Source organism: Aspergillus versicolor, assembly GCF_001890125.1.
Source record: "Aspergillus versicolor CBS 583.65 unplaced genomic scaffold ASPVEscaffold_1, whole genome shotgun sequence".
In the NCBI taxonomy this organism is placed as follows: domain Eukaryota; kingdom Fungi; phylum Ascomycota; class Eurotiomycetes; order Eurotiales; family Aspergillaceae; genus Aspergillus; species Aspergillus versicolor.
The window spans coordinates 4,751,144-4,773,478 of NW_024467524.1; the positions used below are offsets into that span (position 1 = coordinate 4,751,144).

At 46.7% G+C, this 22,335-nt stretch overlaps 10 protein-coding genes across 10 annotated transcripts; 4 read left to right on the plus strand and 6 right to left on the minus strand.

Moving 5' to 3' along the window:
• Nucleotides 1–153: 153 nt before the first annotated feature.
• Nucleotides 154–1,804, plus strand: ASPVEDRAFT_37023 (uncharacterized protein). The gene is made up of 2 exons (XM_040811362.1): nucleotides 154–858; nucleotides 929–1,804. The coding sequence occupies exons 1-2, from the start codon at nucleotides 369–371 to the stop codon at nucleotides 1,729–1,731; spliced, it is 1,293 nt and encodes a 430-aa protein (XP_040663366.1). The 5' UTR covers nucleotides 154–368; the 3' UTR covers nucleotides 1,732–1,804.
• A 4,286-nt stretch (nucleotides 1,805–6,090) lies between these two features.
• ASPVEDRAFT_79306 (zinc metalloprotease) lies at nucleotides 6,091–7,209 on the plus strand (the record flags this gene model as incomplete). The annotated part of the gene is made up of 4 exons (XM_040816678.1): nucleotides 6,091–6,300; nucleotides 6,353–6,555; nucleotides 6,616–6,841; nucleotides 6,913–7,209. The coding sequence occupies 4 exons, from the start codon at nucleotides 6,091–6,093 to the stop codon at nucleotides 7,207–7,209; spliced, it is 936 nt and encodes a 311-aa protein (XP_040663367.1).
• A 256-nt stretch (nucleotides 7,210–7,465) lies between these two features.
• On the minus strand, nucleotides 7,466–9,424 carry ASPVEDRAFT_49573 (uncharacterized protein; the record flags this gene model as incomplete). Its single annotated transcript, XM_040814184.1, has 5 exons — nucleotides 7,466–7,721; nucleotides 7,783–8,486; nucleotides 8,532–9,102; nucleotides 9,183–9,286; nucleotides 9,344–9,424. 5 exons carry the CDS (start codon nucleotides 9,422–9,424, stop codon nucleotides 7,466–7,468), a joined length of 1,716 nt encoding a protein of 571 aa, XP_040663368.1.
• An 811-nt stretch (nucleotides 9,425–10,235) lies between these two features.
• On the plus strand, nucleotides 10,236–11,468 carry ASPVEDRAFT_49574 (intradiol ring-cleavage dioxygenase; the record flags this gene model as incomplete). Its single annotated transcript, XM_040814185.1, has 2 exons — nucleotides 10,236–10,947; nucleotides 10,999–11,468. 2 exons carry the CDS (start codon nucleotides 10,236–10,238, stop codon nucleotides 11,466–11,468), a joined length of 1,182 nt encoding a protein of 393 aa, XP_040663369.1.
• An 858-nt stretch (nucleotides 11,469–12,326) lies between these two features.
• On the minus strand, nucleotides 12,327–14,518 carry ASPVEDRAFT_122457 (uncharacterized protein; the record flags this gene model as incomplete). The annotated part of the gene is made up of 3 exons (XM_040805988.1): nucleotides 12,327–13,447; nucleotides 13,500–14,233; nucleotides 14,286–14,518. The coding sequence occupies 3 exons, from the start codon at nucleotides 14,516–14,518 to the stop codon at nucleotides 12,327–12,329; spliced, it is 2,088 nt and encodes a 695-aa protein (XP_040663370.1).
• Nucleotides 14,519–14,711: 193 nt separating this feature from the next.
• On the minus strand, nucleotides 14,712–17,142 carry ASPVEDRAFT_184521 (FGGY-family carbohydrate kinase). Its single transcript, XM_040808925.1, has 5 exons — nucleotides 17,090–17,142; nucleotides 17,018–17,032; nucleotides 16,521–16,956; nucleotides 15,906–16,466; nucleotides 14,712–15,845 (listed from the first exon to the last, which is right to left on the minus strand). The coding sequence occupies exons 3-5, from the start codon at nucleotides 16,659–16,661 to the stop codon at nucleotides 14,787–14,789; spliced, it is 1,761 nt and encodes a 586-aa protein (XP_040663371.1). The 5' UTR covers nucleotides 16,662–16,956; nucleotides 17,018–17,032; nucleotides 17,090–17,142; the 3' UTR covers nucleotides 14,712–14,786.
• A 287-nt stretch (nucleotides 17,143–17,429) lies between these two features.
• On the plus strand, nucleotides 17,430–18,745 carry ASPVEDRAFT_37028 (alpha-hydroxy acid oxidase). Its single transcript, XM_040811364.1, has 3 exons — nucleotides 17,430–17,522; nucleotides 17,585–18,157; nucleotides 18,202–18,745. The coding sequence occupies exons 1-3, from the start codon at nucleotides 17,447–17,449 to the stop codon at nucleotides 18,693–18,695; spliced, it is 1,143 nt and encodes a 380-aa protein (XP_040663372.1). The 5' UTR covers nucleotides 17,430–17,446; the 3' UTR covers nucleotides 18,696–18,745.
• ASPVEDRAFT_301355 (NAD(P)-dependent alcohol dehydrogenase) lies at nucleotides 18,621–19,915 on the minus strand. Its single transcript, XM_040810323.1, has 3 exons — nucleotides 19,872–19,915; nucleotides 19,707–19,829; nucleotides 18,621–19,659 (listed from the first exon to the last, which is right to left on the minus strand). The coding sequence occupies exons 1-3, from the start codon at nucleotides 19,893–19,895 to the stop codon at nucleotides 18,730–18,732; spliced, it is 1,077 nt and encodes a 358-aa protein (XP_040663373.1). The 5' UTR covers nucleotides 19,896–19,915; the 3' UTR covers nucleotides 18,621–18,729.
• A 602-nt stretch (nucleotides 19,916–20,517) lies between these two features.
• On the minus strand, nucleotides 20,518–21,143 carry ASPVEDRAFT_37029 (DUF1993 domain-containing protein). Its single transcript, XM_040811365.1, has one exon. The coding sequence runs from the start codon at nucleotides 21,100–21,102 to the stop codon at nucleotides 20,596–20,598; it is 507 nt and encodes a 168-aa protein (XP_040663374.1). The 5' UTR covers nucleotides 21,103–21,143; the 3' UTR covers nucleotides 20,518–20,595.
• A 149-nt stretch (nucleotides 21,144–21,292) lies between these two features.
• On the minus strand, nucleotides 21,293–22,185 carry ASPVEDRAFT_37030 (uncharacterized protein). Its single transcript, XM_040811366.1, has one exon. It carries the CDS (start codon nucleotides 22,084–22,086, stop codon nucleotides 21,310–21,312), a length of 777 nt encoding a protein of 258 aa, XP_040663375.1. The 5' UTR covers nucleotides 22,087–22,185; the 3' UTR covers nucleotides 21,293–21,309.
• Nucleotides 22,186–22,335: the final 150 nt, after the last annotated feature.

Sequence of the window (22,335 nt, forward strand, 5' to 3'; positions counted from 1 at the left end):
ATGTGTTGGTGGTGTTGAGTAGATCGATGTTGTTCAGAAGTGGATCCGATGCGAGGAAGCTGGCCACTCACGTGCAGGGTGTGGGGTTGAGTCAGCGCTTTGGCGACTTACATAACAAACTGAGCTGGATCCTGGTCACGTCTCACCGTGAACCTCGCCCTGGCCTTTGTTGATGCTCCCAGAGCGCTTCCAGCAATATCTTTGAACAACCACGCCAGCATACCATGACTGGCTGCTCGAAAATATTTAGGAATACTGCGCCACTTGGTATACTACCGAACTCACGCCCACCTTCAATTCCATTTTTCCAATACCATTTCCGGCCGCGACAGCCCAAATCGGGATATTTCGCGCGGCGGGGCTCCATAATGGCTGAGAACCATCGCATCGAGTATAACTGGATTAAGGGTGTAGAGAATCTCGAAAAATATCAGCCTGGGGGTTATCATCCCATCAGGATTGGGGACGTGCTAAATGACAGATACCACATTGCAGATAAACTTGGCTTTGGGGGCTATTCGACGGTTTGGCTTGCCCTGGATACCCATCTGAAGCGGTATGTTGCAGTCAAGGTCAGTATAGCAGACGCGCTTCCGCGCGAGACAAAAGTCCTTAAGTCTCTGTCTTCTCCGTCGTTACCCGCACACCCCGGGCATGGTTTAGTACCTACTTTCCTAGATGAATTCGAAGTGCAAGGTCCTAATGGAAGACATACATGCTACACGGTGACTCCTGCACAATGCAATCTCAGGGAGATCTCCTTTAGCCGCCTTTTCTCCCTCAGAGTTGCTCGAGCGCTGTCATACGGACTTACACAGGCCGTTGCTTATACACATTCTCAAGGCTACGTTCACGGAGGTTGGTCATGCGATCACGATATCTGCGTGCGTTTGACCAGTAAGCTGACGCTCGCAAATCGCTGATCTAGATATACACCTTGGCAACGTTTTGGTCAAGCTCCCATCAAGCTTCGATGAGCTTTCCATCAAGCAGCTTTATGACAAGTACGGTGAACCCGAGACAGTCCCCGTCACACGATGTGACGGGGGGCCATTACCCCCTAATGTGCCTGCCAAGGCAGTTGTGCCGCTATTCTTAGGAAAATATGCAGAGGAGTTCTCACTATCCAACGCGCACCCGCTTCTTAGTGACTTTGGTGAGGCGTTTTCACCCTCTTCAGAAGATCGTCTTGGGCAAGACTGCCATACGCCACCCGCTTTTCGAGCTCCAGAAGCCAAATTCGAATCGCAAACCCGCCTCGCATATCCCTCAGATATCTGGAGTCTAGCTACGGCAATCTGGGAGATCATCGGAATGAAAGCTATTTTTAGCACTGATTTCGTGCATGAGGATGAGATAGTGTCTCAACATATCGATGTACTTGGACCTATTCCTTCAGAGTGGTGGCAGCGTTGGGATGGACGACCGCGATTTTTTGATGAGGAAGGGCATCCAACAGAATCCCACAGGGAAAATAGATGGCCTCCGCTTCAAGAGTCATTTGAGGTCGGTGTGCAGAAGTGGAGACGGAAAATAGGAGACGAGACGGGGGAAAGCGAGAAAGCTGCGTTTCTGCATTTGATGCGGCGAATGCTGTCATTCCGGCCAAAAGAGCGACTGACAGCTGAAGAGGTGTTAACGTCGGAGTGGATGGTGAAATGGGCATCTGCCGCGCTCAAAAATCGAGGCGGTCGTGTTAGCGTCCCCACTAAAATAACACTTATTCTATAACATTACTTACTTACCTTGGTTACGCAGTACTTTATTCACTAGCTCTATAAAATACTCTATTTTTTTTCCTAAATTAGTTAAATTAAAGCTATTTAGAGTTATAAAAGTTACTAAAATACTATACTAAACTAAAAAAAAGCCTGATTAGGTCCTGTAAAGTCTAATTCTATATAATCTCTACTATACTACTATTTTTTATATTAATATATCTCCAGTGCCTGGCTAATAATATAATAATATATATATATCTTACAGGATAATTAAAGCTATTATAGTTATTTAAAATAAAATTAAAAAATATAGTATCTTAAAGATTCCAGAACTCTTACTAGTAAAGAAAATAATCTTTATATCTATCTCTCTTCTATATCTATAAACTAAATTCTAGTTAAGATTATAATCTATATTTTATCAGCTGCTAGCTATAAGTAATAAATAAATTAGGATTATAGAGAAAGAGGCTGTATTAGTATCTCTAATAATATTAAATATAATAAGGTTTCTAGTAGTCTTATTATTAGCTATCTTATTATTAATAATAGAGAAGGAGGAAAAGAAAAAGAAAAAAGAGAATAATATAAAAATAATAAAAGATTATAAAAAAGAAGAAGAATTTAATAATAATAGTTTACTAGTTCTCTCTAGTAAGATTAAAGTCTTTATAAATATCTTATATATTATTAAAGAATAATATAAAACTATAATCTATTAAAAAATAATAAAGAAGATTTATTAGTAATATCTAGATCTATAGCTATTTAATATAGAGATTTCTAAGCTAGAGAATTATCTTAGAGATACTATAAAAGTTATAAACTTTCTAATATAGACCTATATTTATTTATAGAATAATAATAAGTTTATAAATTATTAAATTATCTAGTAGGACTTTATTTATTATATCTTTAATATTTTTATTATTAAGTAAGTAGTTATTAGTCTTATAAATCACTATATTAAGCTATATAAATAGAGTATTATAAAGATATCTATTTTATTTAAGCAGGAAACTAGCTATAATAGTATAAAATATTATAATATTAATTAGTTCTCTATACCTATAATAGAGAAAGTATTATAAATAATTAAAGACTTCTAGAATATTTTTATAAGATTAATACTAAAAATAGTTTAGACCTAGGAGATTTATATATAGTATATATAGAAAAAAACAGGTCCTATATATAAATCTAATTAAAAAGAGAATTAGAAACTATCTAGTCTTATCTCTAGCTTCCTGCTACTTCTAGATAGATTAAGATTATACTCTACTAGTATAGAGAGTTATAGAATATATAATAATACTAGTAGAGTAGAATAAGGCTAGAGTTAAAGCTATTTATAATACTAGATATTTTTAATAATAATTAATAAAATACTAGTACTGTAATAATAATAATTATATTAATTATTATAACTTTTACTTCCTAGATCTTTATAATAAGATAAAGTACTATAATATTACTATACTATAGTATAATAGCTAGATAAATATAATATTTTAAGATAAGATTATACTAGTAAATCTTCTATTTAAGTTATAGAACTACTAGTAGAATAGTAGACTAATTAATAAAAAATCTTATAAGTCTATTAAAAAGACTATTACTATACTATAGTAAAAGAAAATAAATATATTACTAGAAATATAAAATAAGAGTTTTAATCTAATAATATAATAGTAAATAATAGATTTAATAAAGATTATAAAGAAGAAATAAAAATACTATAAAAAAAGAAATAAAAAATATTAAGTTTAATATAATATATAAAAATATAAGCTATTTATAATAATTTATTAGATACTATAAAAATCTATAAATATTCTTATAAATCTAGTATTCTTGCTAGAGCTATTTATTAAGCTATATTTATTAACTCCTAGGCTATAAAATACTATAAATTATATAGTTAAGAGTCTTATACTAATCTTATAAATATTAGAAATTAATTAAGTAGCTTTTTTTATTTTTTAATCCTATATTTTAAACCTGATTAATACTATAGAAAAGAATATAGAGATTCTTATACTTTTTTTTATATAAAAGCTTTAAAATACCAGGAATTTTAGCAGGAAAATTAAATAAAAATAAATATAAAATATTATACTTAAAAATAACTAGTTAATCTAAGATCTAAAACTTATAAAAAATAGATAATTAGTAATATATTACTATATTATAAAAATAAGAATCTCTAATAGCTTTACTAGATTATTTAGAGAGAAATTATAGTTATTTAAAAAAATTTATAGATATTAGTAAGATAAAAAAAAACTAAGATTATATAAATCTTAAATTTACTTAATTTTATAGTATAAATATTAGTTTAATAGTTTTTAGAGTTATTATTATCTTTTATATATTAGTAAAATTTAATTATCTCTTTTTTTTTTATATAGATATCTTCTTTACTAGTATATTTAAATTACTTATAAATATATCTATTATAATAATTTTTATAAATAGATAATTTAAGAAATTCTCTATAATTTCTATAGAATTAATATAGAAAGATCTAGTTCTACTTTATCTAGGTCTTTAATACTAAGAATATAAACTTAATAAAATTATAATCTAGAGAATATAGAGATAAATAATAAATAATATATTTTATAATTTTTATAGCCTCTATAATACTATTATTAATATATATTAATATATTATTAAGTATTACTATTATTAGGTAATCTTAGTCTTTAATATCTAGAGTAGGAAGTAGCTTATTATAGATCTATTTAAAGAAGTTATTTATTTTAAAATAGCCTTTTCTAATACTAGTATAGAGAAGCTAGCTATTTAAAGTTATTATAGAATATATACTCTATATATAATTTTATTAGATATTAATAGATATATAAGCTTTATCTCTAATAAATATATAATTATAATATTACTAGCTAGTCTTCTTATTAAATATTAATTTATTAAGAAATACTAGATCCTCTATAATATAATAATATATATTATTAAGATAAAAATATTTAAGATATTTATTTTATTTTAAAAATATTTTTTTTAAACTCTTTCTAGACTATTTATAATATTAAAATAAATATTTAATTATTTAATAAGAAATCTCTATTTCTTACTTATAATATAGTTATTAAACTAATTTATCTTATATCTACTAGCTCTTAGTAAAAAAATATTTAAGTAAAGAGTTTTTATCTATTTTAAAAAGTTTTTAAGCTCTTTCTAGCTTTTAATATTATAGCTTCTTAATACTATTATAATAGAGGAGATTATATTATAAATACTTTATTAATTACTTTAAGATACTAGTTTCTTTTATAATAGCTTTATAAAACTAGCCTAGAATCAGGAATTAATATATTATTATTTATTATATAGATCTAAGATCTCTATTATAGAGAGAAAAGAGTTTAGATATTTTTAAGATAGATTTAATAGAATTAAACTTAAAAAATATAATTTATTAGAGAAATAGCAGGATATCTATATAAATTATAAATATTATTAGATTAGATAACTTAAATAGCTTTAAAAATATATTAATTTAGTATAAAAAAATCTATTAGATAATAAAGTACTATATAACCAAGATAAATAAATAATATTATAGAATAAATATTATTTTAGTAGGGATGCTAACACGACCACCTCGATTTTTAAGCGTGGCAGATTGCCTGATTACAAGCAGAGCCAAATCTATTAACACAGAAGATCCTTGTAGCAATAATAGATTTATAATAATACTTTAGAAATAATTTTTAATTAATTTAATCTTATATTAGTAGAAAGAGAAGCTATCTTTAAAGGTTAATAATTATAAATATTATAAAAGAAGTAATTTAAGATAAAACTTTTCCTAAGCTTAGTTATGAGTTAGATAACATAATTCTTGTTTATATTAGTAGTTTCAGCTCAAGTAACTGATTTTAAGACCACGGGTGACCTAGAGTGAAAATTACCTATACCTGGATATTGATTTAGTGAAGAATCCCCTTCACCAGGATGAACCTTCTCCCTCTCCTACAATGAATTTGTCAAAGACCAAGAGTCAGTTAAATGGCAGTCACGGAAGTCTCGATGCAGAATCATTCAATGCCATGTTATACTCGCCCTGAACTTACAGCTATATAAATAGATTAGCGAGACTACTGAGTAGAAACTCTCAGTGTACTCGACCGTGATGCAGACAGTGAATAACAAAATGCTGCACCTGGACCAAAAAGGCCATACGCTGGTAGTCAGCCAGTCATTTCCCACAGTGAATCCACCATGGCTGTCAATACTGAGACCCTCAAAATGTTCAAAATAATAAGGAAAGGCAACTCTTTCCTGTCTGTAGTGGCAAAGACATCTTTGGAATATGCTGCTCTTTGCTCTTTTGGCCATGCTCCTAGGCCTCAGCGGCCTTGGAGCAGCCTTCTGTGGCATGCCAGACCTGACCGACGAGGACCACACCATAATGCGCCAGCTGCAAGCAAATACTTCCAGCCGACTAGACGCTCGGGCTCTGTCGATAGATCCAATTCAGGTCCATGTCCATGTTGTCACAAACTCCAGCCAGAACGACCTTTATACGGATGATGTCCAGAAAAATGTGAGGCATATCCTACGTACCTATACGAATTATAACAAGCTAACAGCAATAGATCGATGCCATCAACGAAGGCTTCGCCGACACCGTATTCAACTTCAAGCTCGTGGAAACCAGGGCCATCGTCTACCAATACGATGGCGAGCTAAAGTCTGGATCGGATGCTGAAAAAGCTGTCAAGCAACACCGCATCGGCAACGCCAATACCCTCAACATCTATTTGGTACCACGTACCCGCCAGGGAGCTCTAGGATACGCGTAAGTTGATTCTCTCCAGCCTCCACGAGCCAAGCAACATAGTCTAACCAGCCCATCTAGGTCGTTCCCGTGGGTCTACAAGGACAAACCTTTGAGGGACGGCATCGTGATGAGGAGAGCCATTCCCAAGGGAAAAAACAAAAAGACCACCTTGGGCAAGCCCTTGGTCCACGAAGTTGGCCACTGGCTTGGCCTGTTCCACACCTTTCAGGGCGGTTGTACCGAGCCTGGGGACTACGTTGACGACACCCCGGCCGAAACTAAGGGTGAGAGAGGCTGTCTTGTTGTACGTGTTCTTCTCCTTATTCCTGCTCTTCTAGACTGTCTACGTGCATGGTAGCACTGACCTCACACCAGGGCCTCGATTCATGCCCGGACAAACCTGGGCTGGATCCGATTCATAATTACATGTCCTATCATGCCAGCAAGTGTAAGTCGGAATTCACGCCTGGCCAGATACGGCGTATGGAGGACTCTTGGAAGAAATACAGGGCTTTCCCAGCTACGACTACTCCACAGAGCAGCCACTCTCCTTCAAGTAGCAAGGCTATCCCATCAAGTAGCAAAGCCACGGTTTCAAGTAGCAAAGTCACTCTTTCAAGTACAAAAGCCGCTCTTTCCGGTACAAAAGCTGAGCAGACTAAGGCAGGCTAGGTCGCTTGTGGAGTTTGAGGGCAGTTTGGATGGTATTTGAATGGGAACTAGTGAGTGTCGATTATCGAGTTTGACATATATATCCGAACTCGTGCCTGTGGTCTCAGACTTGCATCTAATTTGTTCTGTCTGTCTGTCCGAACTGTAGCTTTGGGATATTCTGTTAACTCCATAGTATACTGATGTTGTTCTACTGCTCTACTCTTTCACTTAGAACAGAACTGATATCTATTAAGATACGATCAAATTATTCATCTCATCCCGCCCCCTCACTCGCAGCCCACTCAATACTCTCCCTCGCCAGCGCCGTTATCTTCGAAACAAACCGCTCGGTGATCATATACGGCGCAAATGGCCTCCCCACATCGCAAGACGAATTATACAACCGCGCAAAGATATCCGCTATCTCGTCCATGATCTGCATGTCGTCGTAGACGTACGACCCGTCTGGAGCGACGAGTAGCCGTCTGTATAGTGCGAGCACGGCTGTGATTATGAATTGCGCGTAGACCCTGTTTATTACTTAGTATATAGTATAGTTAAATGGATAGGGTAATTAAAGGTGGGACATACCAGTATGTCTCTGGGATGATACCCTGCCGAACTCGGCTGATGTAGAGCAAGCTAGACCGCGCAGCCTGGTAGCACAGCTCTACGCTCGACGGCGGCGGGGGCGAGAAACTATCATTCCCTATTGAAGCGGCGGCGTGGATCTTCGTGAGACAGAAGTAGTATCCTAGATGTATGGACACGCCTCGCAAGTTCAGGTCGTGGAAGAGTGTATCCGGGACACTCCCCCCGGCAAAGCCGTCTGGCTGGCACTGGAGGGGAAAGTCGGCCTTCATATCGCTGAGCTCTTGGTCGAGTTCGCGGATATACTGCAGGCGTCGCGCCATTGACTGTCTCTGGCCTTCGACGGAGTAGAGGAGGCGGTAGATGCGGGATTTGAGAATGGCCATGCGGAGGTCCGCTGGGTAGAGGAGGGCGGTGGAGGAGGGGGAGCTCTCCTCGCCGAAGAAGTGGTAGTCGGCGTATTCTGAAACATAGGTGGCGGGGAGGTCCAGGTCGCAGTCTGCGTCGTTGATTAAGGGTGGTCGGGACCGGCGGAGGGAGTTCTCTTTGTCGATTCCGTATGCAAGCCAGAACAGGGCCCGGAGGTGTTGGCCGTTCTGCTTTGGGGTTGTGGTGTTTCCGCCTAGATTGAAGAGGATTTTGACGGCCATGGATAGGAGAACCTCGCCGGTTTGTGGGAGCCCAAGAGGGCAAATATATAGTGTCTACTGATATTAGGCATGTCCATGTCCATGTGCAGGTATACTTACGAGCAAGAGTAGGGCTTCCAGCGCCCGTATGTTTGTATCATGCATAGCCAATTCAGGCAGTAAAGTAAGAGCTGCCCGGACATACGCAATGGGATCAACTCCTATTTCAACAAAGACAGGCTCATCACGGCGAAGACCAGTGACAAGTGCCGTAAACGCGGCGAGACAGGCCCGGCTCGCAACATCAATCGACTCCCCTTCGAGGTCGAAATTGCTACCGTCGAGAAGACGCTCTACCACGTCCACGTCCACGGCCGGGAACACCGAGTACAGCCCGGTGCTCTTGTAATAGTGCAAGGCACTCCGGCCTAGACGCGCGGACGGCCATTTCACGATGCCAAAACTGGCGGGCTCGCTCTCACACGGAAAACCTGCCTCCTCGATCAGCTCGCGGTAGAATTCATCCAGGTCGAAGATCGGGTCTGGGTCGCAAAATGGCATATGCCACTGGAATGCCGCAATCGCCGTGTCGAATTTGCCTGGTTCCTCCAGACGGGGGCCAGCATAGCGCAGGATGGGAGACGGCCGTTTCTGCGCCCTCAGTTCCTCCTCTAACTGTTGAATCTGGGCCCTGGTATCGGCCAATTTCCTGGACACGGTTAATTAATATGAAAAGAAGTAAAAGGATTCTTCAGTCTAGTCTTCACTTACTGGTGGATCGTTTTCCGGGGCCGGGCTGGCAGCGGGGTGAAGACGCAAGGGACCGCAGCCAGGCGGCAGGTTTCGCAGGCGGGCTTCACCCTATCGCAGCGGATCTGTAATTCAAATCGCACGTTCAGGACTGGTCAGTGGCGCTGCAGCAGGTTTCGTACCTTGCGGTGGCGGCAGAGATGGCACGCGTTGCCCATGCCGCGGCGATTAAGCCTTCCAGTGGGAGTATAGCCAGACGACATGGCCGTCGTTCCAATTGCAGGAGCAATCACAGGGCAGTCTAGGTCGAAAAGGGATATCCGATGCAGCGATTGTATCCACTCGAAAATTCCGACCAGATTCCGACCAGATTCTGATGATACTGGACCCCCCTAATAGGAGCTGAGTCAGCGGGCGCTGTCGATTCCGGCAATTCTGATTGGTCCAGCAGGCTGTTGCTGAGTCAGCGGCCCGTATACCTCCCGAAGCCCTAAATAACCTCTCGTGCAGATGGAGCGACGATGCGGAGCTGCCAGGGCTTGATATATGGAGTCGCAGCTGCTAGCGGACCCTCTGACGAAGCGCCGGAGGGACCCCCATCCTCCAGGAGACGCGTCGCCGTTCAACTGCCCAGCTGCCAAGCCGGGCCAAGCCAGGAACCACGTTTAAGCTTGCCAATCACTGGCTGGGCCTGCGCGTCCTCTCCAGTGGGAGTGCAGGAGGAGTCATGTCTTTTGCTGCAGCCTGGAACATTGCCCTGTCCAGGTTAGCTGCGTCAACTGTGAAGGAGTCCGGCGGTCTGATGATAATTCGGGTGTCTGCCATTGGATGCTGCTCCACGTCGATCGCTACCTTGGTCGTCGCAATGGTTTCGCATCGTCAAGAAACTGAGATTAGATGAGGAATCAAAGTTGGCCAAATCCGAGGTCTTGCGCCGGTTTTGCGCTGGTTCTAGTACCGGCGATGGAGGTGCGAGCTATATAAGAGGGTGAATCTCCTCGTCTGGGAGGTTTTCTCGATACCAACTCACTCAACTCACTCAACTCTCATCCACTGCCTAAAAGATCGCCTACAATGGTCCATCTCACTTCCAGCCTCATGGTCGGCCTTGCTGGTCTGGCCAGCATTGCCTCTGCCCATCCTGGCCACGACCACAAGGCCGAGGCCGCTGAGCGCGCTGCCTACCTGCGCAGCGTCCCCCTTCACGGCCGCAGCCTCGCCCACTGCGAGCGCAAGCTCAAGGCCCGCGGCATCACCGCCAGCAACATTGCGCGCCGTGAGAGCACCATCCAGAACCTGCGCATGAAGAAGCGCTCCAGCGTGTCCGCTCCCTACCTCAAGGTCCGCGACCTCGACGACGTGCTGGCCACGGACCACCACTCCAACAAGACCGTCAACCTCGACAGCGACCCCAGCGAGCTCTTCGAGGACAGCGGCTCCTGCATCGTGCAGCCCGAGGTCACCCAGGGTCCTTACTTCGTCGCTGGTGAGCTCGTCCGCGAGAACCTCGTCGAGGACCAGGCCGGTGTGCCCCTGTACCTCGATATCCAGCTGATCGATGTCAACACCTGCGAGCCCGTCCCCGAGATCTACACCGACTTCTGGCACTGCAATGCCACCGGTGTCTACTCTGGTGTTGTTGCGAACGGCAACGGAAACACCGAAGACGAGAGCAACCTGGACTCGACTTTCCTTCGTGGAATCCAGCCCAGTGACGAGGAGGGTGTCATCCGCTATGAGTCCATCTTCCCTGGCCACTACACCGGCCGCGCCACTCACATTCACGGTACGTCCCCAGATTTTCCAGTATAACTAGTTTTCAAACTAACACTACTAGTGCTCTCCCACGCCGCCGACCAGGTCACTGTCCTCCCCAACGGCACCCTCGCCGGTCTCTACGACACCCGCACCTCCCACGTCGGCCAGATCTTCTTCGACCAGGACCTGATCACCGAGGTCGAGAAGACCTCGCCCTACGCCGAGAACACGCAGGAGCTCACCACCAACGCCGAAGACTCAATCATGGGCGAGGAGGCCGCCACGGGCGCCGACCCCGTCGTCAACTACGTCCTGCTCGGCGACGACGTCTCCCAGGGTGTCTTTGCCTGGATCTCGCTTGGTATCAACGCCACTCTCAATGACAGCACCGAGCCTGCTGCTTGGTATACTGAGGAGGGTGGTGTTGAGAACGAGAACTCCGGCCCTGGTGGTGGTAGCGGTGGTGCTCCCCCTGGCGGTGCTCCTCCGGGCTTCGGATCTAGCTCTACTTCTGGTGTTTCCGCCCCGACTTCGTCTTCTTCTGCTTAGGTAGATAGTATGTTAGGCTGAGGATAGGGACCTTGGGTATGAGTTATTGATTGGCTGTTAGTTTAACAGAAATGAAAATTATGTTTATCGCACTGCATTCATTGTACACCGTAGACGAGTGAAATGTTCTGCAGGTCCACATTCTGTATGTATCCATGTATCAGAATGCAACCCCTCCAGCGTCTAGTATATTAATCACACAGCTGCTAAACAAACAACCCGGAGGAGGAGGGTTTCATCGCGGGCCCCTCGATTAGATTGTTTCCACCAGATCCACGAATCACAGCCTTCATATATCTGCTGACGTGCTGCCACGTCAACTAGACCTCGTCAACTGGACCTCATTAGAATGCTTTGCCGTCCGCGTACCCGATGAACCATCCGCGAAGGGTCTGATGCCATCCCTGACTGCAGGATAGCGCAAGAATATGCCCCGCACGGAGTCCTGCGAGTCAGTACTCCTATGGCGAAGGGTGCAGACTACCTCCTTGACGAGCCTGCCCCTGGCTTACGCCAAGAGCCTTGTTCCATTATTCTAACTTCTCTTGTATTTCCGATATGTGTTGTTCGGAATTAGAGCAGATCCACCGGGTGATCGGCGGTAGACTAATAAGGTGGATTGTCTTGGCGCTTTGCAACGTCAGCCAGTCAAAGGCCACGAATAGTGAGCTGCCTCGGCACGCACGACGAACGGCAGATCGACCGCCCAGCCAGTACCGAGCTCGGTCTGGCCTTTATACTAGCATTCATGGTTCCTCTTGGCTCATATGCTTGTGCGATCGGCGGTGGTCATGATTCAGGTGTTGAGTCGTTTGATTCCGAAGTCTTGCTGCATTGTCCTTGACTGATTCAGTGCAGTCAGTCCAGATCGCGAAGGAGGTTATCCAAAACACCCCGTGCCTTCTTGATATCAGGTGCCTCGTCTTCCCAGTACGTTAGGGTTTCAAGCGTGGGACTGAGGTGCGCCTTTAATCCGCCAGGGTGGATATGAGGGAGTTCGATATTCCCGCTCCGTGTTAACGCAATGAATATTAACGATGCCGTCACCAAGGCTCGGAGGTCAAACCAGATACCGTGGTGTCGGTGGCGAAGACACCGCGCTTGCAGGATCTTCAGGCTACAGTCTAGACCGGACTGGACGAGGTCTTGGATGATGGCCGACTCCTCGTTGTTGATAGGAGGGGGCAGGATTACTCTTGTTGCAGATGCGGCAGCCGCCGCGGTTGGTCCGATGGGGTGGTGAGCTGCGAAGTACAGGAAGGGCTGATACAGCCACAGTCGGATTTCCAGGAAGCGGTTGCTCAGTGCCCAGCTTAGTTCGAGGGAGATGGACTCGCGGGTGTCGGTGGTGTAGCCTTGTTGGGAAGCGTCTGGGCTGGAGTTGCTTTCGTAGTACTTCATTGCCGGTGGCAGGTTCGCGAACCATGCGTTGATTTGGGATTCGAACTCGAGTGCCATTGGGATCAGGGGTCGGATGTTGGACCAGGTGGAGGAGTCGCCGCGGTAGAATGCGTTCAGGACCCTGTTTCCGATGCGTCGGAGGGCGACCTCAGTCAGGTAGTAGTACCAGCTTTGTTCTTCGTTGAAGAGCTTGGTGATGTGGTTTGATACCCCCAGCCCAGGAAGGCCGACTGGGTCGAGAACAGACGGGGTTTCAGAGCGGTTCCAGTCAGATGTTTGGTCTCGGTGTTTTGGGTATTCGTCGGACAGTGTAGGAGGCGTAGGGAACAGAGCTGGATATTCGTATTCCGCAATCGCAGACTGGGGCAGTGGTAGTTCGACGCGGATTTCTACCTCAGACTTGAAGCACGACCAATACAGGCTCTGTTCGAAACGTTGAGCAACGGATGGTTGCTGCTCAGCCTCGTACACCGATCTATCAAGGCCTTCAATTAACCTCAACCGCAGCCGGTAGAATGTCGAGGCTTGGTAGAAGTGGTTCCAGGCCGAGAGCGGGCGAAACGTATACATCAGATACACTGTCAAGTTAGTCAAGTTCGCTTCCATAACCTTGAATCAATTATAACATACCTCCCGCAAAAAAGTGACATTCAGCACCGATAACAGAATACTGCAATAACCCAATCCTCTTCCGCGCCATCATGAAAAACGCCTCCCCCTCACGCAAATGACTCGCAGAACTCGACGTCGGCCATCCAGACCCTTCAAAAAGCGACCCCGTAGCCCGCGGACCCTGGGTAGAAGCCGTAAACGGCTGCGATATACACCCCAGCGCACAAGCAATCAGAACCAAACAAGACTGCGCATCCCACTGCAGCCCAAACTCCGCGGCATGCCGACCAGACCGAATCAGCAACTCCAGATCCAAAATCGGGTTTTTCGTGTGCACGTTCTGGATAAACTGGTCCACCAGCGCTGGGATCTGTTCGTCCGGGGTGAACCGCAGCCCGTCAGGTAGCGTCCCCGACTCGCTCGACCGAGACCGATACTCGACTACCCCGTGCGAGTACTGGAATAGCGTCGTGATGAGCGAGTTTTCCCGGAACTGGCTGCTGAATATCGGCCAGGTGAGCACTGCGTCGGCGCTGCATCGGCAGGCCGGGATCTGCAGGTAATCCTGCTGCCACTCTCCTGCTCGGGTTGGAACGCGCTCGCGCTCGCGCTCTCGCTCTGGGAGCTGTATCTGAGCCCGGCTCCAATTCGGCTGCGGCTGCGGCGTTTCCGCCCGTGAGCTCAAAAGCTGCTGGATATTCTCGACCGTCTTGGATAATGTATCCAGCCGGTCAAGTACTTTCCCGAACTCCCTATCCAGGATTTAGTACAAGACCAAACCGGCAGCAAATACAAGACACATACTGTCGACCAATGGTACTATCATCTCCACGCGAAACATACACACAGTCAATGTCATTAGAGTAGCAGAACCCGCACGCCGGCTGGCCATTGTCGCAGCGGATCTTCCGCCGTCGACACGTTTGGCAGGCGGGCTTGCGGCGCACGGTGTGGGTTTTCGGCCTTTTATTTGGAGGGGGCTGGTTTTCCTCGTTGTTCTCTGATCTGGGGGATGAGCCTTCGAGATCTGGATCCATGTCAGATTATATGCAATTGGTTGTAGATGTGATGTGATGTTTAGTCGTGGAGTCCGGGGAGAAAACTGGGGTGCTCACGTGATTCGAAAGAAAGTGTTAATAGATATTTGTGGTTTACAAGATTTATGTAATAATAGAATTTATATTTTATGTCTTATGTCTTTATCCTTTATTCAGTGTGAACGTTTAGTAGGTGCAGATGTATATTATGCGGCTGGTTATTGCGCTTACAACTATCAACACCATAACACTATAGAAACTAAGGTGGTTACAAGCTAACAACCTTTTCTACCACCGCACGATACTCACGCTGTCGCTGACACTGGTCCAGAAACACCTGATACTTGGCGGCAAGAAGCGCCTTCTCATAGCCTCCCTCGGTCGGAAAGAAGATGCTCCCATGCTTGCTCATCAGGTCAATTACATCCCACAGATCAACAGTATGTCCTTCGGAATCTACATTTCCAGCTTTAACACCAAGCATTGCAGCCCCGTGGCATACAGCCGCCTCGACGTAACGTCCACGCGGAACCACGACGGGCATGTTACACGCGGAGGCAATCAAATTGACCAAAATGTCATTCTGGCACTGCGATCCGGACATGAATATAGAGCTGATAGAGTGGCCGGAGCTGTTCATTGTGTCGACGATCTGCTTTGTTTGCAGGGCGATGAATTCGAGCGTGCCGTAGTAGTGGATCGCGAGGTTTTCGATCGAGGTGTCGCTGGTGAGACCGACGAGAGAGCCTGTCATTTTCGGGTCTGCGAGAGGAGACCGGTTTCCGAAGAGGTCGCCGTAGAAAAAGAAATATCGCGCTAGTTCGCCGATGCAGAGGAGCTTACGCTCAGCGGTTAGGGTTTTAAGGTGGGTGTTGAGGAGGCCGAAGATGTTTGTTCCTTTGCTTTCAGCGAGGGCGTAAGCTGTTTTTGATGCTGGGTGTGTTTCAAGGACATGCCGTAGAAGCTGGCCGGTGGCAGACTGCCCTCCTTCAGCCATCCAACAGCCGGCGAAGATGGTATCTCGATATGGACCCCATACACCGGGGACAAATACCGGGCTGGGTGACATTGCGATGTGACAAGTTGACGTACCGGCCACGACGGCGAGACGTTTGAATGCTTCAGTACGACCATCACCTGCCTTGTATGGGACCCCCTTGTAACCGTTCAGTTCGATGTCCACCTTGGCGCCAACGGTTCCAATCCAGCCTGCGTATGCATCAATAACACCACTTCCGATCGCGATTCCAGGGCGGAGGCCGAGGTCGCTGGCTGCCTTTTCGCACAGAGTACCGGCACGCCCGCCCGCGCTTAAATGCTGACCGGTCTGTTATAAATGTTAGAAACGAGTTTAGAATGCAGCACGCGGATTAGCCAGCCTACTCACCTCGCCATTCACACCACCGATCTGACTGAATCCCCCGTTAGCCAGTTCGCCCAATCCTATCTCCTCTAGAAAATCCTTCTGCCACCCTGTCGTACTTCCTTCCACCCCCTTCGGGAGATATGCCTGCTTACACACCATACTGGAGAAACTGCGCGTCTCGCCGCCCGTGGCAATATGGGTCAGGGCATCAACAAGATCATAGAACTTGCAGTCAGAAAACAGCTCCGACGGCATATGATTCTTCAGCCACAGGATCTTCGGAATCTCCATCTCCACTGACATTGTATCGCCAACATAGCGCAGCACCTTGTGTTTCGTGGAGTTGATCAGGTCGGTCTCCCTCGCAGCGCGGTGGTCCAGCCACAGGATCACGTTGCGGTCAGTGTTGAAGTCTGGACCGGTGACGGAGACCGGGCAGTCGGTTGTGGACGAGAAGACGGAGAGCGAGCAGGTTGCGTCGAAGCCGATGCCGTGGATTTCTGCAGGGGGGATGTTTTGCTCAGCGAGGGCCTGGCGGACTGCGGTGCAGATGCATTGCCAGATGTTGGAGGTTGATTGTTCCTTCGTGATGTGTTAGTTGGTCCTGTTGGAAAATGCCATTAAGGTAGGGCATACGTAGTATTCCTGCTCTGGTTGCCAGAGGCCGATGTCCTTGGATGCTAGGCCGACAATGTCGCCATTGTGGTCGATGATACAGGCACGCGCACTGCCAGTGCCGACATCGATGCCGATGTAGTAGCCCTTTTTGATTTGCATCGTGGAAGTTGAGTGAGAAGAGAAAGAGAGGAAGAGAGGTCAGTTGTCAGGAAGGAAGGAAGTCCACTTGGCCCCGCTGTGAAAGCATATTTATGGCGAGTCTCGGTCCTCGAGTGTGACAATAATGAAGCAAAGCGAGAATAATCTGCATTGTAAATTTAAATACAGTGATGACTGGAGTAACACAACAGCACTCGGGCAATTCGCCGTTTTCCCCGTCACTGCAGACTGAGTTCCCGGGATGTCATTGGTCGACGGTGTGGGGGTCATGTTTCCTTTGACTGTCACCAAGTTGCTGCTTACTTGGTTAGGACCAGATAGTCTGTTGTGAGGAATAACTACGTCGGTGATCTTACGCCGTCTATGAGTACCTGCTGCGTCGTTAGTGTGACAGTTATAAGTTGACGTGCCAAGTAGATTTAGCCTACTCGTATATGTTGGACATGGAGAACGGCCTTAATAAATCTTCACAGCCCATTACTTCTCAATCAATTGCCGTTCATCCAGATCCTGACGTCGGGAATTGAATGCCGGAAAGATGCACAACAAGCCGACTGGACTCGGGCGAGTCGGCTTCAACTGTCGGATCGGCTATCGAGCCAGGAAGAGACAGACTAACCGCATACAGAGAAATAGTGGTTCTGATTGGTGGAAACTGATTTTCCGTCTGGGTCCGATGACGGAGCTGTATACACCGGATGGGCTGACTAGCTTTATATATGGAAGCGTCAAAAGCTGTATAAACACAGTTTCTATTGCGAATGTACTGAACAGATTAACCCACCATGACTCTCTCCAACATCCTCTGCATCAAAGACCTCGAAGAGGCGGCAGCCCCCGTCTTGAGCAAGACTGTCCGCGGTACCTACCTACCACTTCTATAGCTCACCAAGCTAAGGTATATAAAATACTGACCAAGATAGAATACTTCAACGAAGGATCCGAATCCGGTCTCGCGCTGCAAGGCAACATCTCCGCCTTCGACCGGTACAAGATCCGCCCGCGCATTCTGCGCGATGTATCCCAGATCCAATCCCAAAAGCCGCTTCTGGGCTCGTCGTCGCCATTCCCGCTCGTCGTTGCGCCTTCAGGAATGCAGTGTCTCGCGCATCCGGACGGCGAGAAAGCAACGGCCCGTGCCGCAGCAAAGGCCGGCATCCCCATGGGTGTGTCGACATATGCTACGACTTCGCTAGAGGATGTGAAGAGGGCGGGTGATGAGGTTGGGCCTGGGAATACGTATATGCTGCAGCTTTATATCTTCAAGAACCGGGCTGCGACGGAGAATCTGGTGAAGCGGGCGGAGAGGGAAGGGTATAAAGCTGTGATGCTGACAGTGGACACGCCCAGGCTGGGGAACCGGTATAATATGAGTCGCAATGGGTTTGGGCTGCCGAGTCATCTGTCGCTGCCGAATTTTGGGGAGACCAAGGTTGGGCCGATGGTGCAGCATGTTCTTAAGAATGGAGAGGTTGTGGAGGAGCCGAATGAGGCTGGTATGTAAACTTCTAGAAGAAACGGGTTAAGCTAATGGTTGCAGATGATGCGCTTACGTGGGAAGAGTCGTTATTGTGGCTGCGGTCGATTACGAAGATGGAGATCTGGTTGAAGGGGGTCAGTACAGCGGAGGATGTCGAGATTGCAGCTTCGTCTCCAGCCAACGTCACCGGGATCATTGTTTCAAATCACGGCGGACGACAGCTTGAGTCTGCACTGCCGACACTAGATTCATTACCGGAGTGTGTTGAAGCTGCGCGGAAGAGCAAGAACATGCAGGTCTGGGTGGATGGCGGCATTCGCAAGGGGAGCGACATCTTCAAGGCCGTAGCCTTGGGAGCAGACGGCGTCATGATCGGCAGGATTCCTCTCTGGGGTCTGGCGGTTGCAGGAGAGCAGGGAGTGGCCAGGGGATTGGAGATTCTTCAGTCTGAGTTTATACACACCATGGCCCTGGCTGGATGCAGGACACTGGCTGATATCACGCCAACCAGCCTGGCGAAGCTGGACAGGGGTGGATTTTACGCACGATTGTAGATAATAGAAGTAATACGTCATTTTATATATAGAATTATTTTGGTTCACCCCTGATCAAAGTCTTGATGCCTCCCCCAGCCCTAACCTGCTTGAACGCCAGCTCAGCATCCTCAAAGTCAAAGACACTCGTAATCAGCTCATCAACAGTGACCTTTCCTGCAGCCAGCAGCTCGATTGCAAGGCAATAGTCTCCCCCAGAGTACCGGAAACTCCCCTTCACATTAATCTCCTTGGTGCAGACCGCCGTAATGGGAAACCGCACTTCATCCCGGCCCATGCCACCCTGCACATACGTCCCCCCAGGCCGAAGAACATGGATACCAGTGTTGATAGACGCCTCAGCCCCAGAGGCATCAATAACAACATCAGCGCCAACTCCAAGGCCACTCTCCACACGCAGACGCGTCGCATTCTCAAAAGCAGACATCCCACCGTCCGGTATAAACCCCGAGGTAGCAGCATACTTTACCGCAAAATCCACCCTATTCTGCTGGATATCAACAGCAACGACCTTCTTCGCGCCGAACGCCCTCGCAACAGCACAGCAAAGCAACCCCACCGGCCCAGCCCCAAACACCACAACATTCTGGCCAGGCGATACACACCCCTGCCGCACAAGATGCGTCGCAACCCCCAGCGGCTCCACAAGCGCCCCCTGCTCCAGCGTTAAACTCCCAGGAAGCTTGTAGCACAGGTCCTCTGGGAGTTTATAGTACTTGGCAAGCGTCCCGTCAAACGGCGGCGTCGCGGCAAAGGCCATCTCTGCGCAGAGATTGTATTTCCCGGCTTTACAGGGATCGCAGCGGCGGCAGGGCGAGCCGGGCTCCAGGGTGACCCTGTCGCCGGGCTGGAGCGTTTTCACGGCAGCTCCAACCTGTTCGACTATCCCTGAGGATTCGTGGCCGAGGACTAGGGGTTGGGTTACTTTGAAGGGCCCGATCTGGCCGCTTGTCCAGTAGTGGACCTACACGAGTTAGATGGGCCAATATAGTTAGTAGGAGGGAGGCGTACATCGCTACCGCAGATTCCGGTGTATTCGACTCTGACGAGGACATCGTGGGGATCTTGGAGGGTTGGGACGGGGCGGTCTTCGAATTTGAACTTCTGGATGCGTTCGAGGACGAAGGAGCGGTTCTATACTGTTAGATAGGTAAGTAATGGAGGCAGACTACTTACTCCGGCAGAGTCTGGGAGAGACATTCTCTGATGTTTAATCCGTCCAATTGTTCTGCTGGATTTGAACAGTCCTTCAATCATTCTATGCTCTCATACTTATACATTGTCTATTTGGTCTCGGAGTCTTCGCCGTCGTCGCCGTCTCATTTACAGATCGTCACTCCACTCTCCACTCATTCTCGACAAACTGGAACGGAACATTCGGCGGGTTGAATTTCTCTGGTAATTCAGTCGAAGCCGGAAAGTCATTGAAGTCGGTTGGTTAAGTGGTCATTCTACGTGGAGATAGCTCTGTGCATGGCGTTGGTCTAGTTGTATAGCATCTCATTATTCTATGCTGTAGTCAACCCTAAGCCCCTCCTCACTGTTTAACTTTTTTGTCCACATCCAATCCTCAATCTCCTTGTCTCTAATCTGCCGACTCGCCGCAAAAAATTCCAGCTCTCCGCATTATCAAAGAAAGCATCCATCTGCTCCAGACTCCGCCCCGCCGTCACGACACAGTTGAGGGCTGGTCTCCGCGGGGAGCTATACCTTTCCCCACGGCCCAGCTCGGGGATTCGCCGTTTATGCCGTCATACACTAATATTACTCTACTCGTCTCATTTCACGAAGGTTTAATCAGAACTAGGTCGTAAACCAGACAAGACGGCTTTGTGGAGCGGAGATTCATTTCTCGATATATAGTACAACCAGACAAGACTCTAAGCAGTAACATCTAACGCTAAACTTGCAACGGCACAAACCCCTGATAATAATCCATCTTCCCAATCTGCACCCCCTGCGCCCTCAGAATGCCATACGCCGTCGCCAGATGGAAGTAGATATTCGGCAGCACAATCGTATGCGCATACACGGCACCGCTCATATCCACCTCGCCCAATGGGCCCCGATTCGTCGGCTTAACGGCCTCGCCTTGTGCGTTCACGAGGTCTTTATCCGCTGCGCGGAGTGTGCTGAGGACTGTCTCAATGCGCTCGTGGCACTCGGCGAATGTGTTTGGTTTGGAACAGGGTTGGGCTGGTTCACGGTCTGTGAGTCGGGCAGCGAGGAATTCGGAGAAATTGGCTAGGCAGCGTACTTGGTCGGTTAGAGGGTACATGTCTGGGTGCAGGCGGGCATTGAGGAGGGAAGATGGATCAGGGTGTGATTGTTCGGCTTTGGTGAGGATGTGGGTGAGGGTGTTGAGGATGCCTTGGGCGATGGCGATGGTGCTGTCGTAGGTGGCCATATTGTTGAATTGGTATAGCAGTAATATTGAAGTTATTCAAGAAAATGGAATAATGGATTATCTTCTGTAATAAATAGCAGTGCCCCTCGGTGGAGTGCATGTAAGCACTAACAAGCCGGAATGCCGGTGTGCCCGATGCTCCACCGGACTAGACAGATGCATGTTCTATCAAAGACTCCCATGATATCTAGTGTAGTAGAAGTGATCCTATTGAAGATGGTCAGGATAATTCAAGTCAAGAAAGACACCGTCATAAGCATCACGGTCATTCAGCAACCTCTCTCCAGATCTCAACTCTTTCATGTCCTCAACCATATTCGATTCCAAAACCCATTCATCATGGAAAACATCCAACAAAACCCCAGAAATCAAGCCAACAACCCTGAGTCCAAAGTCCTGACTTGCCGGGCACAGAAACGGGCGACCACCGAAGGCAAGAAACGACAGATCCTGCACGACTCTTGCTCTCTTCCACCTCTCTGGCTTGAATTTCATGGCATCTCCCCATACCTTTTCATCAATCTGGCAAGCTTCTACATCAGCAGTGCAGGTAATTGGACTGTTGTCGCTGAATAAATACGTCCGCCTGATTCGTCTTGTAGGCGGATACAGTCGAAAGGCTTCTTTGACCAGAAACTTTGCAGAGATCCCGTTCTCATTTTCGGTCTTTAGTTGTGCATCTGTGGGATGCTGAGCAAATGCGACAAGGGTTTCTATCTCGTCCTGCTTGTCCCGGCGATGCAGTTCCATGAACAGTCGTAATGCCACCCACCAGACGGTCTCGAAACTGGGTAAGATCTGATTCAGCGGGTTGGATCGTACATTGAGGATATCCCGGCCAGGGAAGACGGCGGAGAGTTTGGCCTGGAGATCGGGGTTGTCCTTGAAGTCTGGCAATGTGCTTTCTGTCTTCGTCTCTACCCGATTTTTGTGTATGACCGCAGCCAGGTCGATAAGAAGAGTATTGTCAATATCATCCGTCATGTTGAAAAACACGCAGAGAGACGATTTGAGCGCCAGAACCTGTGTTACAGACACCAGACTCACTCGACTTCCCCGGGTTGTTTCAAGTGCCATTTCCGCCATTTCCCAAGCTGTCCGACATAGTATACAGCTGAGTCCATCCCAGCCCGTATCGGTGAGCTTCATGAGCCTGACGACCCCCTTGACAAACCGCTTTGCTTCGTTTTTGTCGGTAGAAGTAAAGGCATTGCGGATACCGAATACCCGCTG